The sequence below is a fragment of the Filobasidium floriforme genome (genome assembly GCF_021052385.1).
Source record: "Filobasidium floriforme strain CBS 6241 chromosome Unknown HD553scaffold_20, whole genome shotgun sequence".
In the NCBI taxonomy this organism is placed as follows: Eukaryota; Fungi; Basidiomycota; class Tremellomycetes; order Filobasidiales; family Filobasidiaceae; genus Filobasidium; species Filobasidium floriforme.
In genome coordinates, this window is record NW_025763641.1 from 402,045 (window position 1) to 423,386 (window position 21,342).

The window sequence follows — 21,342 nt, forward strand, 5'->3', positions numbered from 1 at the left end:
TCCACGTCAGAGCGGAAGAGAATTCGGGAAATTCAAGCGCACACGGGGGTCACGTCATCCTCATGCGCTTCTAATTGGCAGCAGCCTCGACCTGACTTGTATCACTTGGCTCTTCGATGTCTGGCAGCTGTAAGTCCCGAAACCTCGTCGAATGAGTATAGCACGAATGTAAACCGTTGAAACATGTGGACCATGGGCCAAAGGCAGGGGTGAACGTGTTGAAACGCTCATCCCATCCTCTCAGAGAGACAAAGAGACCTTGCGCGACGCGTTTCTTCTTTCTTTCTTCTTCTTCTCTTTGTTCTTCCGCGCGGCGTTTCATGTCGAAACCCTCGTCGCTGTCTCCCTAACCCTTGCCCTCTGCCTCCCCAGCTCTCCTCACCCGAACCTGTCTTTTCAGCCGGCTATTCGGGAACGACGATCCTCGTCAAATCGCATTCATCTCGATGCTCAGATATCACTTCGCTGTTCAGATCGTCCATATTCAAAGACCTACTCGAGTATCGATGTGAGCGTTGAGAATGCGAGGTGAGTAGATTGGTGATACGTCCCAACGATATGGACGAGTATATGTACGGCCAGGAGTCGATGTCAAAGTTGGGAGATGAGAGGGGGAGAAGGATGTCACGACCAAACACAACGCAAGAGCTTCTCCTAGCGATCACCCTCACACTACCGCCCCACAATCTCGAACACCATCTCCGAAAACCGTAACATGTTTCCCCGAACCACCCGATCGACCTCCACTTCGAGCTCCCCTCTGAGCCTCTTCGACCACTCTCAACGAGCTCAAATGGGTCAAGACCTCTTTTACCTCTTCGGCTGTTCCTCCAACTCTGCTTCATCTTCCTCGTCGAGCCAGCCTAAGAAGCCCAGGACCGCCATCTTCGCCCGTCGTCCCGCTCAAACCGGGGAACACTACCACGAGAAGCACGAGAACGACGATGAGGACAACGAAGGGACCGAGGCGGACTCGATGTTCATCACCTGGCCCGAGTCCCGCCCGATCGGGACCGGCAGCCGATCTGCTTCTCCCAACTCATCGAATTTGGAGTCCGAGTTCGAGTCGAGCTACAGCTCCTCCTCCTCCTCCGGCTCCGTCATCTCTTTGCCCGACTACCACACCCCGAACACCAACTCGAAGACGACCACTCGATCTGGTCTTCGATCGAAAAAGAGCGCCAAGGACGTCCGAGGCCTTTTCCGACCTTCTTCTACCCGCACCCAATCTGCTCCGGACCTCCCCACCCAGACCTTTCCCCGATCGGTCAGCCCCACCTGCTCATTGACCTCGACCCTCGTCGACGAGCCTCAACAACTCAGGATCTCCGTCAAGGTCGAGACGACGACGTCCACGTCGTCTCAGGCCAAGTGGGAGCTCGATCTCAATCTCCCCGCGCAGCGATCGGGGATGAGGAGGAACGGACCTGGAGGAAGGGGTGATAGGTGGAACGGCAACTGGGTCTGAAAGCCTGAAAAGCTTGTCTCAATGGTGTATGCTCGACATTTCGTATGGGCTCGGGGTTGTATTACGTAGTGATCGATGGTTATAAACTGTTTTCTCCACATGAGCGGCATGCCAATCGGCTAGACCGAGCTTGTGCCGAACGATGCAAAAACTGAGATTGACAATCAGGCTTCTGACCGCTGAATCTCTGTCATCACCCCCAAGGCATCTTCAGATCGCCCAGTCCGAAACCCCACGCAAGAGAATGACAAGCGCAAGCACGAGGATATCAATATTCGTCACACAGGGTTACATATGAATACATTTTGTTGACCACAACCAGAACCGAGAAATCGTACAAGAGCCTTCCCGCCCTTTCTCTCCTGTCTGCCGGTATCGAATTCTCCATCCTAAAGCTTCTTGTCTCCCCATTTTCACATTCACGATGACACCCCACAGTCGCCAACGGGGCAGTCGAGGGCGGGGCGCAGAAGAGTCCTGGTCGGGAGATCAGGGTCGGGGATCGTCGGAAGTAATCGGCCTGATCCAAAGTCCTAAACCGAAATCACATCGAGTCGTTCGAGAGACGATCGTCTCTAAGCCGACGCTCCCTGTGCCGAAGAGGCAGCCTTGCTCTCGACCTGAACATTCACCCCAAAGTCAAACATAGACAATCAACCGCATTAGCATCACCATTCCGACCTGACGTTATCATGTCTTGACAGAGAGATTTAAGGCTCACGTTGGCAGTGGTGGTTCCGGTAGCCTTGGTTCGCTTGGACCTGTAGTCCTTGATGGCCGATCGGATAGCGTCTTCGGCGAGCATCGAGCAGTGGAGCTTGACGGGTGGAAGGCTGCGAGGGGACGATCATTGCGAGTAGGCATTAGCATCACGCAAAACAAAGGCCAGGAAAAGAAGAGAAGCCACGATCGACTCACCACAACTCCTTGGCAATCTCCGTGTTCTTGATCCCGCCCGCCTCGTCCAAGCTCAACCCCCTCACCCTCTCGGTCATGTAACTGCTACTGGCAATCGCGCTCCCACATCCAAAAGTCTTGAACTTGACGTCGGTGATGATCCCGGCGTCATCGACTTGGATCTGGAGCTTCATCACATCTCCGCAAGCCGGGGCGCCTACTAGGCCTGTTCCTACATCGGGAGAGTTCTTGTTGAGAGTGCCGACCTGCAAGGTTTGAGGTTGAGGTTCGGTTCGAGTTTCGTAAAGGGATAGATGAGAGGATTCGATGTGGTTATAGATGAGAGGAATAAGAAGAAGATGTATGATTGAAGGGCTCGTTAGCATTCTGTCCGATTGATATCGATCGACCCGTAGACCATCCACCCGAAATCCGCACTTCTTTCACATTCGACCAGATCCGATGACAGCACTCACATTCCTAGGGTTCTCATAATGATCGATGACCTTCTCGTGGTATCCCCTCTTTGCTACCACATTTACCGCTCCAACGGTGGACCTGGTAGAAGAGGCGAGGACGGTGGGACGGGCGGCGAGGAGGGAGAGTCCTCGTCGGGCGACCGTAGAAGTCGATCGCGAGGTCGAGGCGGTGGCGGTGGTGATGGCTGTCCTGAACATTATTTGTGTGTAGCTATTGTTTTGGGTTGTTTTAGTGGTTGTGTTAAGAGAATTGATCGAAATGGTTGAAATGTTGCTCGGAGTTTATCTTTATATCTTTATCTAAGGAAGTCAGTCGCCGCTATTCATCGTCACCGGCAACGGCACGAGCTGGGGAGATCGACTTGCGAGTTTGTGTGAACCGCGGATGGGACAACCTCGGAGGTTCAAGAGCGAGATGATGAGTAATCGCGATCCTCTGATTCGTTCCAGCGGACATCTAACCATTTCTTATTCGGAGGATGACGCGATGTCCGTTGATGCTTCGCTTCTCACGCGCCGTCATTGGTCGAGGTTCACCCATCCTTGGCTCGTGGTTCGTGGTTTGTGGCGGTCGACAGCCAGAGAACAACCGAGCAAGTAGGTCGACGACATCGATCATCCTTCGCCCCGTCTACGTTTTTATTGGAATCTAGCATCTAGCTCTAGGCAGGGAATCCGAGATATAAACCTCGAAATAGACGCCGGCTCACCTTTCCGTTACGACCTATCTCGGAGCTCGATCCCATATTCACTAAACCTATAACGACCTACAAAATCCGAGCAAGATGTTCCGAGCTTTGCAGAGGACCAGGGCTTTGAAGCAGGGTCAGTAGTAGCAATCTCTCGATCCGGATCTTGCCATCGTTGGATCGATATGGATCGGGTCGAGAGATGAGGTTGCGTTCGGTCGAGGTCGGTCGAGCTGATCTCCATGTGTTATTTCTCGCAACATCGTTACGTTACGTTTTACCGGTTCATCTAATCGTATATCGCCACGGTCACAACCTATAATCGACGCCTTACCACTCAAATACCGATATGAACCGCATCAATCGGCCTTTCAACGACGTCGCCGCCCATATCGGCTTGCCACCCGCTTCACTCTCCTATATTCTTTGCAATAATTACGCTACAACCCGTCTATCCCGATCCCGATCTACTCAATTCGAACGCTTCGCGACCACGATTACACCTTTGAAACCCGGACACAAAACGAAACAGGCAACCGTCTGCTTCATACCACCGCACCCCGACGGGCCGATGTGACCCTGACGATCGATGGAAAGGAGGTTACCGTACCTCAGGGGACGGCTTTGATCCAGGCTTGTGTGAGTCTCGCATTTGGTTCTAAAGGTATCGATCCGCTTTCTGACTAGAGGTTTGCTGATACTTGGCCTGTTGTTTGTTGTTTCATCCTTCTTGAATCGTTCTTGACATCTTCACCTGTTCGCTCTTCACTTCACTCCATTCCATGCCATAAACTATTTCTCGACATCGTATACAACTATCCCCGTACCATGAACGCAGGAACAAGCCGGAGCTCAGATCCCCCGATTCTGTTACCACGACCGACTCGCCATTGCGGGTAACTGTCGAATGTGCCTTGTCGAGGTGAGTTTCATCATTCCCTTCAACTGAGCCCCAGATCCTCCAGTCACTCCGGGCGAGGGTGGAAAGAGGGAATGTCGGGCTAATTTCCCGCTGTGGTGATGCGTGCAGGTCGAGCGATCTCCCAAGCCGGTAGCGTCGTGTGCTATGCCCGCTATGCCGGGAAGCAAGGTGTTTACGAACACGCCGTTGGTTCACAAGGCTAGGTGAGTTGCGAATCAGAAGCGGATATTCGGGGTCCTGAGCACAGCATGCTGATGGCCCATCTCGATCATGCTTACTCTCGCAGGGAAGGAGTCATGGAGTTCCTTCTCGCCAACCACCCTCTCGACTGCCCCATCTGTGACCAAGGTGGAGAGTGTGACTTGCAGGACCAGTCGATGCGATACGGATCCGACCGAACTCGATTCCACGAGATCACCGGAAAGCGTGCCGTCGAGAACAAGGACCTCGGCCCTATCGTCAAGACCAACATGACGCGTTGTATCCAGTGCACCCGATGTGTGAGGTTCGCCAACGAGGTCGCTGGAGTGGATGATCTCGGTACGACCGGAAGGGGGAACGACATGCAGATCGGCATGTACGTGGAAAAGACGCTCGACTCGGAAATGTCGGGCAACATCATCGACCTCTGCCCCGTCGGAGCCTTGACGAGCAAGCCCTACGCCTTCCAATCTCGACCCTGGGAGTTGAAGAAGACCGAGAGTATCGACGTCATGGACGCCATCGGCTCCAACATCAGGATCGACTCGAGGCAGGTCCAGGTCATGAGGATTCAACCCAAGATCAACGACGACGTCAACGAGGAATGGTTGAACGACAAGTCTCGATACGCCTATGACGGACTGAAGTACCAGCGATTGACGACCCCGTTGATCAGGGAGGGAGAGCGATTCGTACCTGCCTCGTGGGAGGCCGCTATGAGCAGGGTCGCACAAGGGTTGGCCGAGACCGGAGCCAAGGGAGACGAGATCAAGGCCATCGCTGGTGAACTCGCTGATACCGAGTCGATGGTTGCCCTGAAGGACTTGATGAACAGGATGGGCAGTGAAAACTTGACCGTAGACCAGAAGCGTGGCGATGAACCCATCGTCACCGGGGTCGATGTCCGATCGAACTACCTGTTCAACACCCAGATCGCTCGGGCTGAAGAGGCCGACGCTGTGCTCTTGATCGGAACCAACCCTCGACACGAAGCTGCCATTCTCAACACTCGATTCAGGAAGAGCTACCTCCACTCCGGGCTCGAGGTCGGTCTGATCGGCGAGGACTTTGAGTCGACAATGGAGTACGAAAAGCTCGGTTCGTCTGCCAAGGACGTCGCTAGCTTCTTGTCCAACAGCAAGTCGGCCGACGGCGTCTTTGCCAAGGCGTTTGCTGGCGCCAAGAAGCCGTTGATCATCGTCGGAAGCGCTGTGCTCGAGAGCAAGGATGGAGAGGCCGTCTTGAAGGCCGTTGCCGAGTACGTCGGCAAGAACTCGGACAAGTTCATCACCCCCGAGTGGAACGGATACTCGGTCTTGCAGAGGGTGAGTCTGGGCTCATCGACGCGTGAATTATCAATGAACATATGCTAATTGCGATACAATTCGGTTCTTATTAGGCCGCCTCGCGATCCGCCGCTTACGACATCGGTTTCACCCCTACCGCCTCGTCGTCCAAGGCCACCCCCAAGTTCGTCTACCTCTTGAACGCCGACGAGTTCGACCCCAAGTCCATTCCCGAGAACGCCTTTGTCGTGTACCAGGGTCACCACGGTGATGTCGGTGCTCAATACGCCGACGTCTGCTTGCCTGGATCCGCCTACACCGAAAAGTCGACCACCTGGGTCAATACCGAGGGAAGAAGTCAGATGGGCAGGACCGCCGTCCCGCCACCCGGCGCCGCCAGGGAGGACTGGAAGGTTTTGCGAGCGCTTTCCGAGGTGCTCGGAACTCCTCTGCCTTACGATGACGTGCTCCACCTCCGAGATCGAATGTGGGACATCTCGCCCACTTTGGTTCGATACGACAACGTCGAGACCCCCTCGGCTGAGGTTCAAAAGCTCGGCTTGAAGTCGTTGGCCGACGTTCAGGCGACCGCATCAGGCGAGGCTTTCAAGAAGCCCGTCGCCAACTTCTACCAGACCAACCCGATCGCCAGGGCTTCGGTAACAATGGCGGCTTGTACCAAGGCCTTTGTGACAAAAGACTACAAGATCCAGGACGAGGACAGCGGCAACTCGCAGGTGAGCCAGGTGGTACCGATATGTTTAATACATCGAACAAGTTCACTGACCATTTCTTTCGATCGCTTCGCTTCGCATCAGGCCGCTTTCGCATAGAAGCGTTCATACGTGAATTAGCAAAAGTAGCCTTCGTTCGAATGGTACTCGCATGGCCACCCGCGACGTCATTCGGACTCCCTCTTGTACCACCATCCTCTTCCTTAATTCGGCCCGGAGACTCACTCGTAATGGGTCTCTTTGTATTCCTAGTCTGTGGCACAGCAACTATGGCATGAACGATGCGCAACGATCTCGCTGCCAGACTCGTGACGATCTTTAAGCCGAGATATCGATTGGCTTTCAAGATGCGTTGATAAGATACTTCAGGCCAAACTTTCTGACAGTCAATCCTTCCTGAGATCATCTCTCGACCGACCCCGACATTATACGGTTCTTGTGGAGTTTCCTGTCAGGTCTCTGTATAATGAGGTGCATACGGAGGAGTCTGATAAAGATGGGGGGTAAGACTGTACTGCTGACAACATCTGAGCTACACGTTGCCTTTTCAGCACTGCGGCTTGAACTGAGCATCACCTCCGTCAAAGCCCGGATGCTAATTTCGTACCACCGATTTAGCATCCGGGCGAGAATAGTGCATTCGGTCCTCAAGGCGAGCTTACCTCGATGGGCCGCCGACTTGACTTATCACTGGCGCTTTATGCAAAACTAGCCTTGAACAGCGCGTACTCTTAAGCCTATTGAGTCAGTCTGATCGCAGTACATGACGTGCTCAAAGGGGCTAATTCAATATGGCGTTCGATACAAGACAAAGGACCGGGAGATACACGTAGAGACGAGAGTGCTTGTTTTCTCTCAGATTATATATATGCGGCAGTCACCAGACACAAGCTCTACATGGCAATGTATTCGGCCATCGGGACACTCTTCTTGGCGAGCAAGGGGCCGAGTCCGGCCTTGACACCGTAAAGCAGGAGTGATTGTCCCTTTTCCCGTTCTGTCCGATAAAACATGATCCTCGCCGTAACCTCTCCGAAAGCGACCACCACAGCGATGACTGGGTAAAGATATCATATCAGCAACCACTTCCCACGCAGCAATGATTCAGACGAGACTCACTAATGAGGATGATGACGATCCAGGTGATCCTGTTCATCTGTCCCTGGTCGATATACTCGTGGATGATGACCAAGAGGTCACCCGACACGGCAAGTCGGTCGTTCAGGACCTGTACCCGAGGTCCGATCTCCAGGTAATCCCGGATGGCTTCGTACAAGGGCAAAAGGGATGCTTCTGACCAGAAGAGGTCCGGCGTATCTGTACGTTTGAGGAAGGCGATCAGCGCTGGTCGTTTGAAGCGCCAATCCGGCCTTGTTGCAACTTGCCTAAGATCCCGCTACTCAAGTTGACGTCCATCCTCAAGGTGAACAACCGTCCCGTCATCTTCAACGCTTCTTTCCTTGCCAAAGACAGTTCTCCGGTTTCGGCAAGTTCTTTCGGGAACGATGCCGTCGATGCCAACGACTCTTGCATGACGCTCTCGTACACGCTCAATTTCGTTGATTGAGCGATCGCGTGGGAGACCGAGAGCTAAGACGAGCGGTTAGATACGGTGTATCAGTCAGCGATCGATATGGGTGGGTTTGGGTGGAAGAGCTTCTTACCTTGAGCAAATGTGAATGCGATTTGAAAGCTGCGAGGGCGGTATACGATATCAACTATACGCCTTGCCGCATCGCGAGCCGAACCGAACCGATTGCTTACTGAACATGTCGTTATAGATCCTCGGGTAATCCGCATCCGGATCGTATATCTAAGAACGCAGGTTTCGAGCGTCAGTACTCTATCACTCGATTCCCGTACGGCCGCCATAAAGCTCGATCCGACTCACATGATGGCACTCTTCGACCTCCCAATCGTCCTCCTTGAGCGGCCTCGACCAAACCCCCGCACTCTCACAGTCCTCCAAGATGTCCCTCTCCTCACGTTCCGTCAGACCGAAAAAGACGGTGACACCGTACTCGAAAAAGACGACCTCGCCGACCTTGATCGAGGAGGACGATTTCCGTCTACGCTGACGTCGGTACTGATCCCTGTACTTGCGGATCTTGCGATCATCGTCCTCGTTCTTCGCTCGGAGTGCAGCTTCCCTGGATATCCGTAGATGCTCCTGCGGAGAGGGGTCGGTATCGTTCGAGTCCTGGTTGAGAATGGGAAGACCTTCGATCGGATTGTTGTTTTCGTCGAGATTGATATTCGGCGTGTCCGGCTCGACAGGTGAAGACTCGCCCGTCCTCGGTTCCTTCTCCTCGTGTACCGTTGGCAGCGGGTTCAACCCGTCAAACGTCGCATTCTCCGGAGACCTAGCCGTATCGTCACCGGTCTGAGCGTTCGGGCTGGTAGACAAGAGGTACTCGTTCGAATGCGTATGATCCGGTGCGCTCCCATCTTCAGGAGCTTGTTGGGGGAAGAAGCCGTCGTGGTAACCGACCTCTTCCGCTTCGGTCATCCGTTCGAGGAGGGATACGCCGCCTGGAGATTTGACCGCTGGGCTGGATCTGACTTTGGTTCCCGCTCCGTATCCCGGTAAGAGAGGTAGTGTATATACCTGCCGAATCCCACAGAAATACCGGCAGCATCTCATATCAGTCCCGGCTTCGTCGACCACGACAATCACTCGACCCAGCCTGATCCCCGATCAAATTCGACCCGTGTCACTCACCGCATACACCGCATCATCAAACACCCTGACCACCCCGACCCCATGCTCCCGTTTCAAAAACGCCTGCAACAGCTTGATCCGATAACTCTCCGCCGTCGCATACGCCGTCAACCTGGGCAACCCGGCTTCCTGCCTCTGCGCCTTGCTCATCTTTTCCGCTTCGGTCCGTTCGTGTTCGTCGTAAGCGGGAGGTGCTTGACCCTGTCCATCCGAGCTGGACCCCGAAGACGAAGCGTGGGGCGATCTGACCCGTCCAGGAGGAGGAGCGGCCGGGGCGGCGGACGGATCCACATGGAGAGGTCGGGTTTGGATCTCTTCGGGCAAGAGAACGTGTTTCTGTGTCAACTTGGACGTCCGTACGGGGAACGACTGTTTCGGTTGAGGTTTCGACGGAGTGCCTCGGCCGAGTGGGGACGGTATCCGAGGAGCTGTAGAAGCTCGAAGGTGAGCGGGGATGGAGAGGAGGGCGGATTGTTGAGGAGCTGGAGAGTGTTGACGGAGAGCAGAAGCTGCTCGTGCGAGACCTGCACATAGCCAGAAACCCGGTCGTATCCACATCAGCCCGCTTCGTGAAGATGTCGTGTGATAACGCCTTCCGACTCACCTGGTAACGGTCCGGCACTTCGACGAGGAGGCTGTCCAGCAGTCCCGCTCGGGTTACTAGGTTGTCGAGCAGAAGTTCCCAGCCCGGTCGACGTCCTCGAAGGACCAGCAGCGGGTCGAGACATGTTGGCCAGGGTTCGTAGGTCCGGGTATGTTTACTAGTTCGATTCGAGCGTGCTGCAGACCAGAGCGATTAGGTGGAAAGCACGATCAGTACTGAACTCGACTGATAACTCGTCACGAAATCGTCCTGTCCCCCCGCAGACCTGCACTCACCCCCGACCGAGCCTGACGACTCTTCCCCCGTTGCCCGCTCACGTAATTTCCTCTTGACGTAACGATGGCTTGACCTCCCAAGCCGTCTAGCAGCGCTAAACGGTCGAATCGAGTGGTTTCTGACGGTCTGGGGGATGTTGTCGAGGTCCAGGATGAAGTGGCGATGTCAAGAGTGGCATGATTCTGTTATTTGGAGTCTTCCTGATCGAATGGCGGTGTTTGATCGAGGTTCGTCTTTCCAAAGGACCCCCCCCCTCTTCCTCTCTTCCTCGTGATCGATCGATCCACCGAATCTCGGAAATTCCGCAGTCGCTCGCTCGCTCATACGCGCGAAAGGGCGATGAGCGATCATGGTGACGAGGAATGAAAGGTGTGTTTGATATCATCATTTCCACGACCAACGATCAAGACTCCTCAAACCTCTCACGAAACATACCCCTATCCTCCCGAATCATCCTTTCAAACACCAAACACAAAAATGGATTCCACCCGAGGAGAAAAAGCGGAACAAGGTCACAAGGTCAGTGATATCAGCATCGACTCGCAACTCGCAACTCGAATCGATATGAGTTGTGCTGACGTGAATGAACATAGGCCAAGACCCTCTCCCACCTCGCCTCGCAAGTCCAGCACTTACAAGGCGACATCGATTACGGTCTGCCTGCGTTGCAGCAGCAAGTACTCGATTTGAACGGTATTGGTGAGTTGGGTATCGCTCGAAATCCCTTCGAACCTGTCTAACACGCCCATAACGTCTGCTAGTGGCCGAGCTCATCCGGCAGAACGAGTACTTGTCGAGGCAGAACGAGTATCTGTTGAGGCAGAACGCTCGCGTGACTCAAGAGGTGGAGACTTGTAAGTAGCACAAGTTAAAGCCCTCAGTCGAGTCGAGCGAGCTGAAAGCCCGTGTTCCACAGTGAAAGACATGTTGATCCATCCTGCGTTCAGGAGGTGATCACGCGAGACGCGATGTCACCGTATCCTCTATTCTAGAGTAGATACTCGCGATCACTTTCCCGTCTCCTCATCTCCGACATGTTCTTGACGATCTTGACAAGTCAGCGTTGTACGCAGTTGTATTACGTAGCACGTTCGTGCCAAAAGTGAACTGTGAAGCCAAGAAAAAGCGCTGCGGGGAAGCGCTCCTCCGGGCTCCCCCAGTGAAAAATCTCTCGCTCTCGTCATCATCATCATCATCATCATCATCATCATCATCACTACTATAGCATCATCGCACCTGCCGGGTACCAGTCACATCTACATCGCCCCATAGCTCTACACGGATCATCTCTCACCCCCTCTGGCTTCCGTGTTCTGCTTGACGTACCGCCCCCTAGCCATTACACGGACGCTGACACCAATCGCATCTTCACGGGTTCTCGTTCGCAGCTTCGCTTCCCAACTTGTAACAGCTCGTCCCTCGATGTGAGTTTATTTCCATACTTCTTTATCGGTAGATAGGAGGAGCTGACGAGTGGACGTCATCATCTCTACAGGTGATCGTCAAGTTGTAGCAGAAGTGTGAGTACGCTTCCTTCTGACCGCCGTACCGCGTACACGATCTGACCAAGTCCCATCGACTACCCGTTCCTCTTTCTTCTCTACCTCCCTCTGGAATCGGACCCATTGAACCTCGAAGCCGCTCATCGGATCCGCCTATCCCCGGTAGTTTACTTCCCGTGCGGCCGAGACTTCCGCTGGTCGCCCCTCATGGGGCATCGAATTCATCATCTTCGGATCACGTCTGTTATCGCTCCAGTGTCAAGGTCGTGTTGTAGTAAGATGTGAGTCGAACACCTCTGCCTTGCTCATTCTGATTGAGATGACTGATTCGCCTTACCAAACTCTGTCTGGATCTACTCTCTCACTCTCTTTGCGGACCGAACGGTAGCCGTGATACGTCCGGGGTGCGTAGTGTAGCGAGAGCTGCCTGCGGCGAGGCAATCTCCCCTGGTTTTCGGGGTCGCCTCTCACGAGGGACCACGCTATCACCTAGTCGGATCGATGCGATGGGTTGCGTTCGGAAGCCGAATACGTCGCCGACGAACGTAACCTTCCCCCTGATCCTACTGATCTGGTAGAGCACTGGCTCCCGGTGACGGTCATGGAGATGGGGATCGCATCCCTCGTCTGATACCGCTTCCAAATACCCTGCAACTCTCTCCACCGGCGTCACCATCCACCTCTCTTCCCTCGCGACACGTCTCATCTGCTCCTCTCCGGCAACGACCCTCGGCCCTTCTCCCTTCAAGCTTCTTCATCGAACACGTTCCCTCTTCTCTATCGGTAACCTCCTCGACCTGCTCTCCCTCTAGCGACAACCTTTACCTCTTCTCCTTCGACTTCCCTCCTGCGCCCATCCTCGGCTCTTCTCCCTCCCGCGACATCCTCTACCTCTCCTTCGTTCGACGATACCGATACTCCTTCCTGCGTCACAGTCCGTCTTCCCCCTCAGCGTTATCCTTCCAGCGTCACCCCTCCAGCGTCATCCTTCCGGCTTTACCCTTCTCCTCGATTCCCCTCCAGCGTCATCCTTCCTCCTCGATTCCCCTCTAGCGTCATCCCTCCGTCTTCCCCCCTTCGAGCATCGCCCTTCCAGCGTCATCCTTCCTCCTCGATCCCCCTTCAGCGTCACCCTTCCAGCGTTACCCTTCCTCATTGAATCCTTCCCTCATCCCTACTCCCCGACCTCGACACAGGAACGCATACTCAAGATCAAAGGTGATTATCTGTTCTGTTTTCTTTTTCTTCTTCTCTTGTTCTCGATCTCGTGTCTGCCTATCCCTCTTCCATATCGTCTCGACTTCATCAACTCGTCAACGCCCACGTCTTCGTCAATCTCCGGACAACGTCTTCAGCAAACGGGATCGCCCTCAAACTTCGACATTCACATCTGGTCGGACCTAGCGCTTTCGCCCTGAAGCACGAATCGGAGGGAAGGGGTACTTCAGGGATGATGCGGAAGAGTGTTGTAGCACGTTGTGAATGTACTTCGAATATCTGGTCATCATATCGATATACGCGTGGATTTCTGTATAAGGTGACCAGCAAGTTCGACACTTTCAAGACGTTCCCGTCCACGATATTTGAAGTCATGTAAACGAGTCTAGCCGGTGGTCCGAGGCACGGGGTCCAGATTTCAACATCATATCACAAAGTCTCATGAATGCCCTTTACGAACAGGAAGCTATGTACGATCAATTCCGATTCATCTTGCATTTGATTGAAAATTACAAAATTCTAAGACGATCACGAAGGAAGGAGCTGATTTTAGTGTCTATTCAGTTGCGCTGCATGAAATCGTCGAATCTGCTTACCTTGCAGTTTATCGATTCTGCTTCGCAGCCTTGTCGTCCTGAGCGGCTTTGGCCTTAGCTTCAGCCTTCTTTGCTTTCACCTTAGCTTTGCCTTTGACCTTCTTCGCTTTGCCCGATGCCAGCTCTGTCTTGTAGAATCGTCCGAAATTAATCATCAGCAGGGGGTTGAGCCACGTATCATCCATGCCGAGCTCACAGGCGAAGCACCCATATCGACCATTCCAGAATCTTCAGTTGCTTGCGGTAGCCGTACCGCGGCGCTCTCTCTCTGTTGAATAAGATCTGTGTGTATCGAGAAGAGACAAATCTTCAGTATAGATCGATCGCATAAACCGATAGCGACACTCACGACTTTATACTGTTTCTCGCCAACAGATCGACACCCGTTACGCTCTTAACGGTGGGTTCCAGACGCAGCCTGTCGAAGATCGCGAAGTCTTAGAGCTTGGTCGACGGAATGACTTTCCCTGATTACTTACTGAAGCAAGCGGAATGTGCTGTTGCTCGCCTAGAAATCGAGTTTCCAAAGAGTTTCGAATTCCTTCAAATTCGTAAAAAGTCTTCGCACGTGCTGATACTTCGTGAATCCCGCCGCTACGTCTAGATTCTCTAGGTCCCCGTTAACGAAGTTGTTGTAGAAGTTTGAAGAAGACGATTGACAAGTAGACGAGCAGAAGCCGGGCGGCAGAACATCGGGACCGATGATCGTTCCGATGTACGTACGAAAACGTTGAAGTGACTCCGTCATCCGAAAGAAAGTGTGTCCCGAGATTTTGTTTGGCCGATTTACGACGACCGTTCGCGACTTGGACCGCCGGCCTTTTCAGCCGTCGGTCCGCTGGAAACGGCCGAAAACTAAAGAGAAGGGAAGGCCCGCAAAGCAAGAAGAACAAAAAGTTGATTTACCTTTCTAATAGGAAGTCCGGAGCCTGCCAAAGTTTTCCGGCAAACCTCTGTGTCGCTTTGCATCCGTGCCAGCCCGCCAATACGTTTCCCCCGTCGTCTCCACGTCTGCACCGTTATGTGCTCAAAAGACGTCTTGACCGGCAGTACGCGCATTGGAGAGCCTCTAGCAGAACAGCGTGGGTCTATACTAGCCTCGAGACGACGTGCCCAGAACAGTGAGGGCACATCGCCAACCGGCAGCTAGCAAGACCCCACTGTCCGCCAGGTCAGGTGGACTTGAGCTTTTTGGAGGACCTCCGACGACTAGCACCACGAGGAAGTACCGCGAGGCAGCGCCTCGTTGCACCAACTTCGAGACAATCATGCCCATGTGACTGCAGCATGACGCCCACCGGCGGCGGGTGCGAGTGCTAGCCGCCAGGTGGAGACAGGAGTCTAGGAGTCCTCCGGAAGCCTCTAACCAGGTGTTTTCATCCTACGCCAACCTCGAGACTCAGTACGACACATCGTGCACGACGTGGACTTTGCCAACCGTCCAGATGGCGAGTCCGAAAACCCCCGTTAGGCAAGGGATCCTGCCGAGAATAGAGAGAAGGGTATGATATCCCTTGGTTCCAGGTTCGCTAGAGTTGGGAATATTCTGACTCATCGTCAGCTCAAAAGACAAGGCCGGTAACGATTCACTTAGCTTTGCTATTTTACACCTAATATAGACCTATCACCGCAACGACTTTTCAGTATATCAGTCCGAGTGACGAGGCAGAGATTAAGATAGAAGAGGACTTAGTTTCGGTCATATGAGAGATAGGGCGGAGTAACACTACAGCGAGAACAGGCAAAAGGCACGTATGATCAGTATCCATAGGCTAGCTTTTGTCGAACGGAGCTCGTAGACACGGCAAGGGGTCAGTCGCGGAAGCTGATTGTTAGCAGTAGAGAAATACGCTTTAGACGAGCGAACAAACCTCTCATACCTCTCGATGATTCGCCTCCTGACGATCCTTGCGCCTAACCTCAACTCGGCGTGCTCTCGTCCATCGTCGAGACGAGCGCAGGACGGGACAAAAAGCCAACCACCGAGGGAAGTATGAGAGGAGGTCCATCGTTAGCTCGCTGATAGATTACCGTTCAGTAGCGGCTACTTACGGTGAACGCCCTACGGTAACCCCATGTGCTCTTCAAGTGATTTTAAAACGACTCGATACCGTAATCTACCAGCAGCCCTTTCATTCTCTCCTCGATAGGCGTCCACCTGATCAGTATGGCAATCGGTGACGTCAACCTTCGGAAGAGGTCGTTCCCGAGAAGCGTGTGTGCCTCGGGGAACGCTCCCTCTCCCCCCCCCCCCTTCTACCGTGATTGCGATAGCTCTGGGAGCAAATGATCGGCTGGATACCATGACTTCAAAGAGGACCAGACCGGAGAAGGGATAGATGGATGGAAAGAATAGAAAGAAGAAGAAAAGGCGATTTACCTGGATTACGTTCTGAAGTGCGGAAATATGTTGGACGGCAGCAATGATCCAGCGTCTTGCCCTGGGACGACCCAGCTGACCCTACCCAGCAGCGCTATATGCCAGATAAGGAGCTCTTCATTTCCCAAAGCTCAGCCTAGTCATTCTTGACCGGTTCTGGGGCTCGGTCCATACGGCGAGTTCACCTTCGCTGAGGGCACTGTGAGGTCGCCTTGTCAACTCCGGGTCGCAGCCTACACACGGAGGAGTGGGTCGAAATTCCTGTGGCCTATAAGAGTATCCGTAGCGTCGTCCTGTCGACCAATTGGATTCTGTCCCGGTCCCGCCTTCGGTATGCCACTAGGACATATTGTTGATGCCCGGCAGAGGATCCAACCTGATCCCAACAGGTCAGTGTGAAGGGGGTTGCTCTGCGATCTCGAGCTGCCGGATGAAGGCCCTATCGGTAGGGCTATGCCATACTGAACCTGATGAAAGGCCCTATCGGACCATACTGAGCCTGATGAAAGGCCCTATCGGTATGGCTATACCATACTGAGCCTGATGAACGGCCCTATCGGTATGGCTATACCATACTGGGCCTGATGAAAGTCAGACTCCTTGCAACGGATTATATCCCCGTCAACAAACAGCACGAGCTGCAGATTGTGGTAATGCACGTCTTCGTGCTTGACGTATCGATTGAAGGCTCGATACTTCGAGACAAGATTCTTGGCGTATCCGTGTTTGTTGTCTCGATTTATGGCTCGACACATCGAGATCCGGTGCTTCGTCTGTTCAAGCTCGGAGTCCTGATCGGAGGCTCGGAGGTAGTAATCCTGTCATCATGAGAACGTAAGATGAGCAGGAGTCGAGTAGAGGGGACGGGGTAAGGATGCCAGAAACCGTGAAGCAATGAAGAGAGGGATATGCAAAGAGGCGAAGGCTGAGAGGAGCGAGAGAAGAAAATAACATTGACAAACCTTTTCCGTATCGAGTTCATGCGTCCGGCACTTCGAGTTCGCAGGCAATTATAAGACAGGGCGCTATGACACCGCGGTATGCCAGGAAGCGCCGTCGATCGCCCGATGACTCTGTATGCCGGTCCCGAGCCCCAATACGCCCTCCTGCATTCGTCCAGTCAGACCGCATACCAGTCTGATATGCTACCGGTCCGCTTTCCGAGAGAGGATAGTGACGCAAAGGTGCTTTGTAAAGGTGTTACCGATGCGGGTTCGAAGCGAAGGGCCTACTTGGGGGGAAAGCTTCGTGCCAGTCGAAGACTGACCCTCCCCATGGTCAAGACCGATCGGTCGAGACCCGTGATCACGGCAGTGGGATCACGACCCCCCACATCGGTTTGTCCTCCCGCTCTACTGAGCATCGGTTTGTCGAGACTTGAAGTTCCCGTAGCGATGGTGGCTGATGTCTTGGTGCTGCTGCGAGACCCGCTTCCGACCGTTAGTAGGAGCGGGGAGAACCTGGAAAAGATGCCAGAGGACACGAAGACCGGGCAGCTGGGATATTACCCGATCCTCGCTAGGGTCAGTTCAAATCAATCATACAACGTCAATCAGTGCAAGACAACTTAGCTTCTCTTTACGCCGCCTAACGTGGTGGTTGCGGCTGTCAGGGCACTGTAGCCGATCAAGTGGTTGTCAGTATCGTGCTATCGAAGATTGGGAGGCTGCAGACTCGCCTTCGATTCCTCTTCGAGCCGAGTCTACAACGGTTATCCTGTGGAATACCGAACGTAACCGTATCAGTCTCCATACACTGGCTGTCTTTGTCCACGCCGAAACAGGCAAAAGAAGACATAACAGAGAATCGAAGCTTGACTAGCGAAATGAGATCAATTAGTTGACTAGGCTGATGACTTTGGTACGATCAAGGAGGAGATCAACGTGGAAGATGTTGTTGAGAAGAGAGGCGAACGATCCGGGCCAGCGTGTTGGGGGGAGCAGGCCCTCGTGACCGGAGCGCGCGGCCAGTCCTTCGTGCGCTTTCATTTGGGCCACGGAGCGTCTTGACCGCGGTCGCTGTAGGGCTCGTCATCGGAAACAGCTGACTAATCTGCTGGTCTCGTATCGCTTTCAAATCGGTCCAATGCCCTGGGCCAGTCTTTGCCACTTGATAATGGGTGCATGAAGGCAAATTCACGATGTCTGTGAATCGTGGGCTCGAGACTCGACAACGGGTCTTGAAAACCGGTTGACTTTACTGGACTAATGTCTACATGCGTACGTCATGGAATGTTTCGACGTCATCGGTGATCGGTGCGCGGTGCGATCAGGACTTTCGGCAATTCTTTGATGTCGCGCGTGATATGACGATGCTCCTGTTGCCTGTTGGCCAGTTGCCTGTTGCTTAGCGTCGCTACTGAGCTACTGTCGCTTGTTCCTGGTCGAGATCGAGTGACCGCCTCTTTCGACGTGCGACGTGGTTTTCGCCCACCGAAAAGTGAAGGCCGGTCGAGCAACAAGCCGATCCACCCTCCTTTGAGTGGATCGGGAGGAGCATAGCCCTCGGAATGTGGCGACTGGTTCTGGCCGGAGGCTTGAAACGCCGGATACGCGCGCGGATCCCGGATCAACAACAAATCGCTCGGAAGCGCGAAAGGCGTAGGAGCAGCGGCGCCGGTCACCGATCGCCCATGATATTTGATTAGGTTTGAAAGGAACGACAACAACAACTAGCTACTAAAATAACCGAGAACGACGAACGACGGACGACGGACGACGACGACAGAGAATCGAACGACAGAGCAAGACGCTTGATTACGTAAGATCTACGTAAGCAAATAGGTCACTGTGTAAGCACGATGCGATATGCAGACCTGCCTGAGATCTGAGACGTACCTTCGCCTTTGGGCCTGTCGTAAACCCTAGTCCTCTTGGCCTTGGGGGCATCAGGAGCGGTAAGATTCGAAGAAGGTCCGGCGGCGGGAGATTGAACAAGCATCCTATTGGGGGGCTGCGAACATTGTTATGAGTAGTCGATTCCCAAAGCTACAATGTATAACCTACCGGGGTGGGTCCAGTCATCTGCGAGCCCCGCTGGACCGGTTGTTGCTGGATTGGCTGTTGCTGGACCGGTTGTTGATGCTGATGCTGCTAGTGTAAACAATAGGGTGGAACATTGCTCAGGATCGGATCGAAATGGTTCGTTGCGGCGTAGTACATACAGGACCAGGGACTCCCGCCTTGACGACCATTTGCGCCTGTCGAACCCCTTCTTGATGATGTTGTTGGGTTTGCTGCTGCTGTTGCTGGTGCTGCTGCTGCTGGTGCTGTTGCTGCTGTAGTCGGATAGCGGATCGATAAAAGAAATGAGAAACCGCCCGCGATCGGTTCAGCATAGCACTTACCGGATTGGGGACCCGAGCCGGCTGATCCTGTTGGACCCCTTGTTGATGTTGTTGATGAGGTTGCTGCTGCTGCTGCTGCTGCTGCTGCTGTAGTCAGGTCACGGATCGTAAAACATCAGAAACCGCTCGCGATCGGTTCAACCTATACAACCTAGCACATACCGGATTGGGGAGCCGAGCCGACTGGTTCTGTTGAACCCCTTGTTGTTGTTGTTGTTGCTGCTGCTGTAGTCAGATGGCGGATCGATAAAACATAAGAACCGCCCGCGATAGCTTCAACGTCGTACATACCGGATTGGGTGCCCCTTGTTGATGCTGTTGCTGCACGAGGAGGTCACGCAGGGCCTGGACCATATGGAGATGACCGTCCACGAATCTGATCATTTTGTCGTGGTTGTTCCGCATTGCGGTAGTGTGGTATATGATGTATGAGTTAAGGGGTGTATATGAGTGAGTGTATGAGTGAATTGCGACGAGGGAGGAAGGGGGGTCGGAATGAGTACTACTGAGTAGTATTTGTAGTGTATCGGCCAGGCAGCAGGCAGCCCGCTTCACTCAAAAACAGCTTTCTCACGCGTCTATTTTTGATTCTCAAACGAACACCCTTCAATTACCAATTACAACTATACAAAGAACAAGCAGCTATATGAAGAAGCATGACTGCCGCGTGACAAGCTGCGAAATGAGAAGCGAAATGAGATGTATGTCCAGCCAGGCTTCTTCCACCTCCTGCTCAACGACACGGTGGAGTAGCGTAGTACTCAGGTCGGGTGTCCGGACGGAAGAAGTAGCCAGCCAGACGGAAAGGAAGTCGTAAAGTCCAGTAGAACGAATGTCGAAAGCGATGAAACGCAAGAAGAACCGTTGTGTTCGAACTGATAGTCCGTACTCGAGTGAATGGTCGAACGGGCAAGCGTCTAGATCGGCATCCCCAACCATGGTCCTCTGAGACGTCGAGCGAGTTGCATGTCCTTGGGTTGAATGGTAACCCGCTTGGCGTGAATAGCACAGAGATTCCTGCGAGGAGAGCCCGAACACAGGTAAGCAGCGTGCCGAACTCGGACCGAGCTGAGCCGGCGGGATTCGGTGTGGAATGGCTTACGAGTCGTCGAAAAGATGCACCAGGAAGGCTTCTGTATACGAGGGCAAAACGTTGATCGCATGTCAGGTCCGATAGCACCGAGGAGCTGACACTTCCTTCGTTGTAGAGAGACTGACCAGTAGCTTCCTGAAGAGCCGCAAGAGCCGCACCCTGCCATCGCAGACCGCTCCCAGCGTGTGGAGCTACCTCCTGCGTGATTTCGCGAACCTGGCGAGGGCATTAGAGACATTTCAGCTCGAGCCTACAGAGCTCTCTCAACACAGCAGAGGTTCCTGTGACTCACTAGTCGAACGAAGGGTGCCTTTTGCATCAAGAGCCCTGTCTCCTTCTGGTACTTTCTGATCTCCCTCAACGCGACAGTCCCGGGCCGATACCGCCGTACCTTTTGTGGGCCGGCTACCAGCGAGACGGACACATGTTCAGCTTTCCCTGGTATACAGACAGTCCGGGTTCAGCCAAGTGACTCACCATCCTTCTCTCCGGCTCCTGTAGGCAACCTTTTACTAGGCCTCTTCCCCCCCGTCGATTTCCTGGCAGTAGCCTTGTGTGCTGTCCGAGCCATGGTTTCCTGGCTACGATAACCTGGCAGATGGTAGCCAAAGGATCACCAAAATCTTCCTGAGCCTCCAACGATGATCCAAAGATTGGCGGGTACGGGATCGTCGGTCGAAAGAGGTTCGATAGGTCAAGCCGTCGCGTGAAGGGAGGTAGATGGTTGGAGATCAAGAGATCAGCCAAGTGCAGCTCGACGCGACCGGTCGATCGTACTCACGAGAGCCGAAGTCTCTGTTTACACGAGGCACCGTTCCACTTGAAGTCGCTGACGAGACGTAATGCTTTGCACGAGCTCTAGGTCGAGGAAGGACGAACGTCAACATACGTGATATCGTCACGTCCCCCTCGGAGGGTCGGTCGACGAA

The 21,342-nt window shown here is 53.7% G+C and overlaps 6 protein-coding genes across 6 annotated transcripts; 2 read left to right on the forward strand and 4 right to left on the reverse strand.

Moving 5' to 3' along the window:
* Nucleotides 1-257: 257 nt before the first annotated feature.
* HD553DRAFT_336742 (uncharacterized protein) lies at nucleotides 258-1,468 on the forward strand (the record flags this gene model as incomplete). The annotated part of the gene is made up of 2 exons (XM_046182249.1): nucleotides 258-1,267; nucleotides 1,310-1,468. Exons 1-2 carry the CDS (start codon nucleotides 716-718, stop codon nucleotides 1,466-1,468), a joined length of 711 nt encoding a protein of 236 aa, XP_046034327.1. The 5' UTR covers nucleotides 258-715.
* A 251-nt stretch (nucleotides 1,469-1,719) lies between these two features.
* HD553DRAFT_316534 (iron-sulfur cluster Isu1-like protein) lies at nucleotides 1,720-3,175 on the reverse strand. The gene is made up of 4 exons (XM_046180633.1): nucleotides 2,842-3,175; nucleotides 2,387-2,631; nucleotides 2,190-2,301; nucleotides 1,720-2,088 (listed from the first exon to the last, which is right to left on the reverse strand). The coding sequence occupies exons 1-4, from the start codon at nucleotides 3,040-3,042 to the stop codon at nucleotides 2,044-2,046; spliced, it is 603 nt and encodes a 200-aa protein (XP_046034328.1). The 5' UTR covers nucleotides 3,043-3,175; the 3' UTR covers nucleotides 1,720-2,043.
* Nucleotides 3,176-3,426: 251 nt separating this feature from the next.
* Nucleotides 3,427-6,968, forward strand: HD553DRAFT_316535 (uncharacterized protein). The gene is made up of 7 exons (XM_046180634.1): nucleotides 3,427-3,669; nucleotides 4,066-4,172; nucleotides 4,372-4,455; nucleotides 4,564-4,658; nucleotides 4,742-5,981; nucleotides 6,056-6,679; nucleotides 6,761-6,968. Exons 1-7 carry the CDS (start codon nucleotides 3,630-3,632, stop codon nucleotides 6,773-6,775), a joined length of 2,205 nt encoding a protein of 734 aa, XP_046034329.1. The 5' UTR covers nucleotides 3,427-3,629; the 3' UTR covers nucleotides 6,776-6,968.
* A 453-nt stretch (nucleotides 6,969-7,421) lies between these two features.
* On the reverse strand, nucleotides 7,422-10,217 carry HD553DRAFT_316537 (uncharacterized protein). The gene is made up of 8 exons (XM_046180635.1): nucleotides 10,003-10,217; nucleotides 9,399-9,922; nucleotides 8,568-9,284; nucleotides 8,441-8,489; nucleotides 8,341-8,369; nucleotides 8,062-8,266; nucleotides 7,796-7,993; nucleotides 7,422-7,733 (listed from the first exon to the last, which is right to left on the reverse strand). The coding sequence occupies exons 1-8, from the start codon at nucleotides 10,124-10,126 to the stop codon at nucleotides 7,570-7,572; spliced, it is 2,010 nt and encodes a 669-aa protein (XP_046034330.1). The 5' UTR covers nucleotides 10,127-10,217; the 3' UTR covers nucleotides 7,422-7,569.
* Nucleotides 10,218-18,597: 8,380 nt separating this feature from the next.
* HD553DRAFT_351912 (uncharacterized protein) lies at nucleotides 18,598-19,769 on the reverse strand. The gene is made up of 7 exons (XM_046183652.1): nucleotides 19,612-19,769; nucleotides 19,483-19,545; nucleotides 19,321-19,404; nucleotides 19,138-19,251; nucleotides 18,980-19,066; nucleotides 18,812-18,926; nucleotides 18,598-18,741 (listed from the first exon to the last, which is right to left on the reverse strand). Exons 1-7 carry the CDS (start codon nucleotides 19,723-19,725, stop codon nucleotides 18,731-18,733), a joined length of 588 nt encoding a protein of 195 aa, XP_046034331.1. The 5' UTR covers nucleotides 19,726-19,769; the 3' UTR covers nucleotides 18,598-18,730.
* A 418-nt stretch (nucleotides 19,770-20,187) lies between these two features.
* HD553DRAFT_108014 (histone H3.3-like protein) lies at nucleotides 20,188-21,233 on the reverse strand. Its single transcript, XM_046176411.1, has 6 exons — nucleotides 21,195-21,233; nucleotides 20,891-21,004; nucleotides 20,706-20,818; nucleotides 20,539-20,629; nucleotides 20,423-20,453; nucleotides 20,188-20,337 (listed from the first exon to the last, which is right to left on the reverse strand). The coding sequence occupies exons 2-6, from the start codon at nucleotides 20,982-20,984 to the stop codon at nucleotides 20,238-20,240; spliced, it is 429 nt and encodes a 142-aa protein (XP_046034332.1). The 5' UTR covers nucleotides 20,985-21,004; nucleotides 21,195-21,233; the 3' UTR covers nucleotides 20,188-20,237.
* Nucleotides 21,234-21,342: the final 109 nt, after the last annotated feature.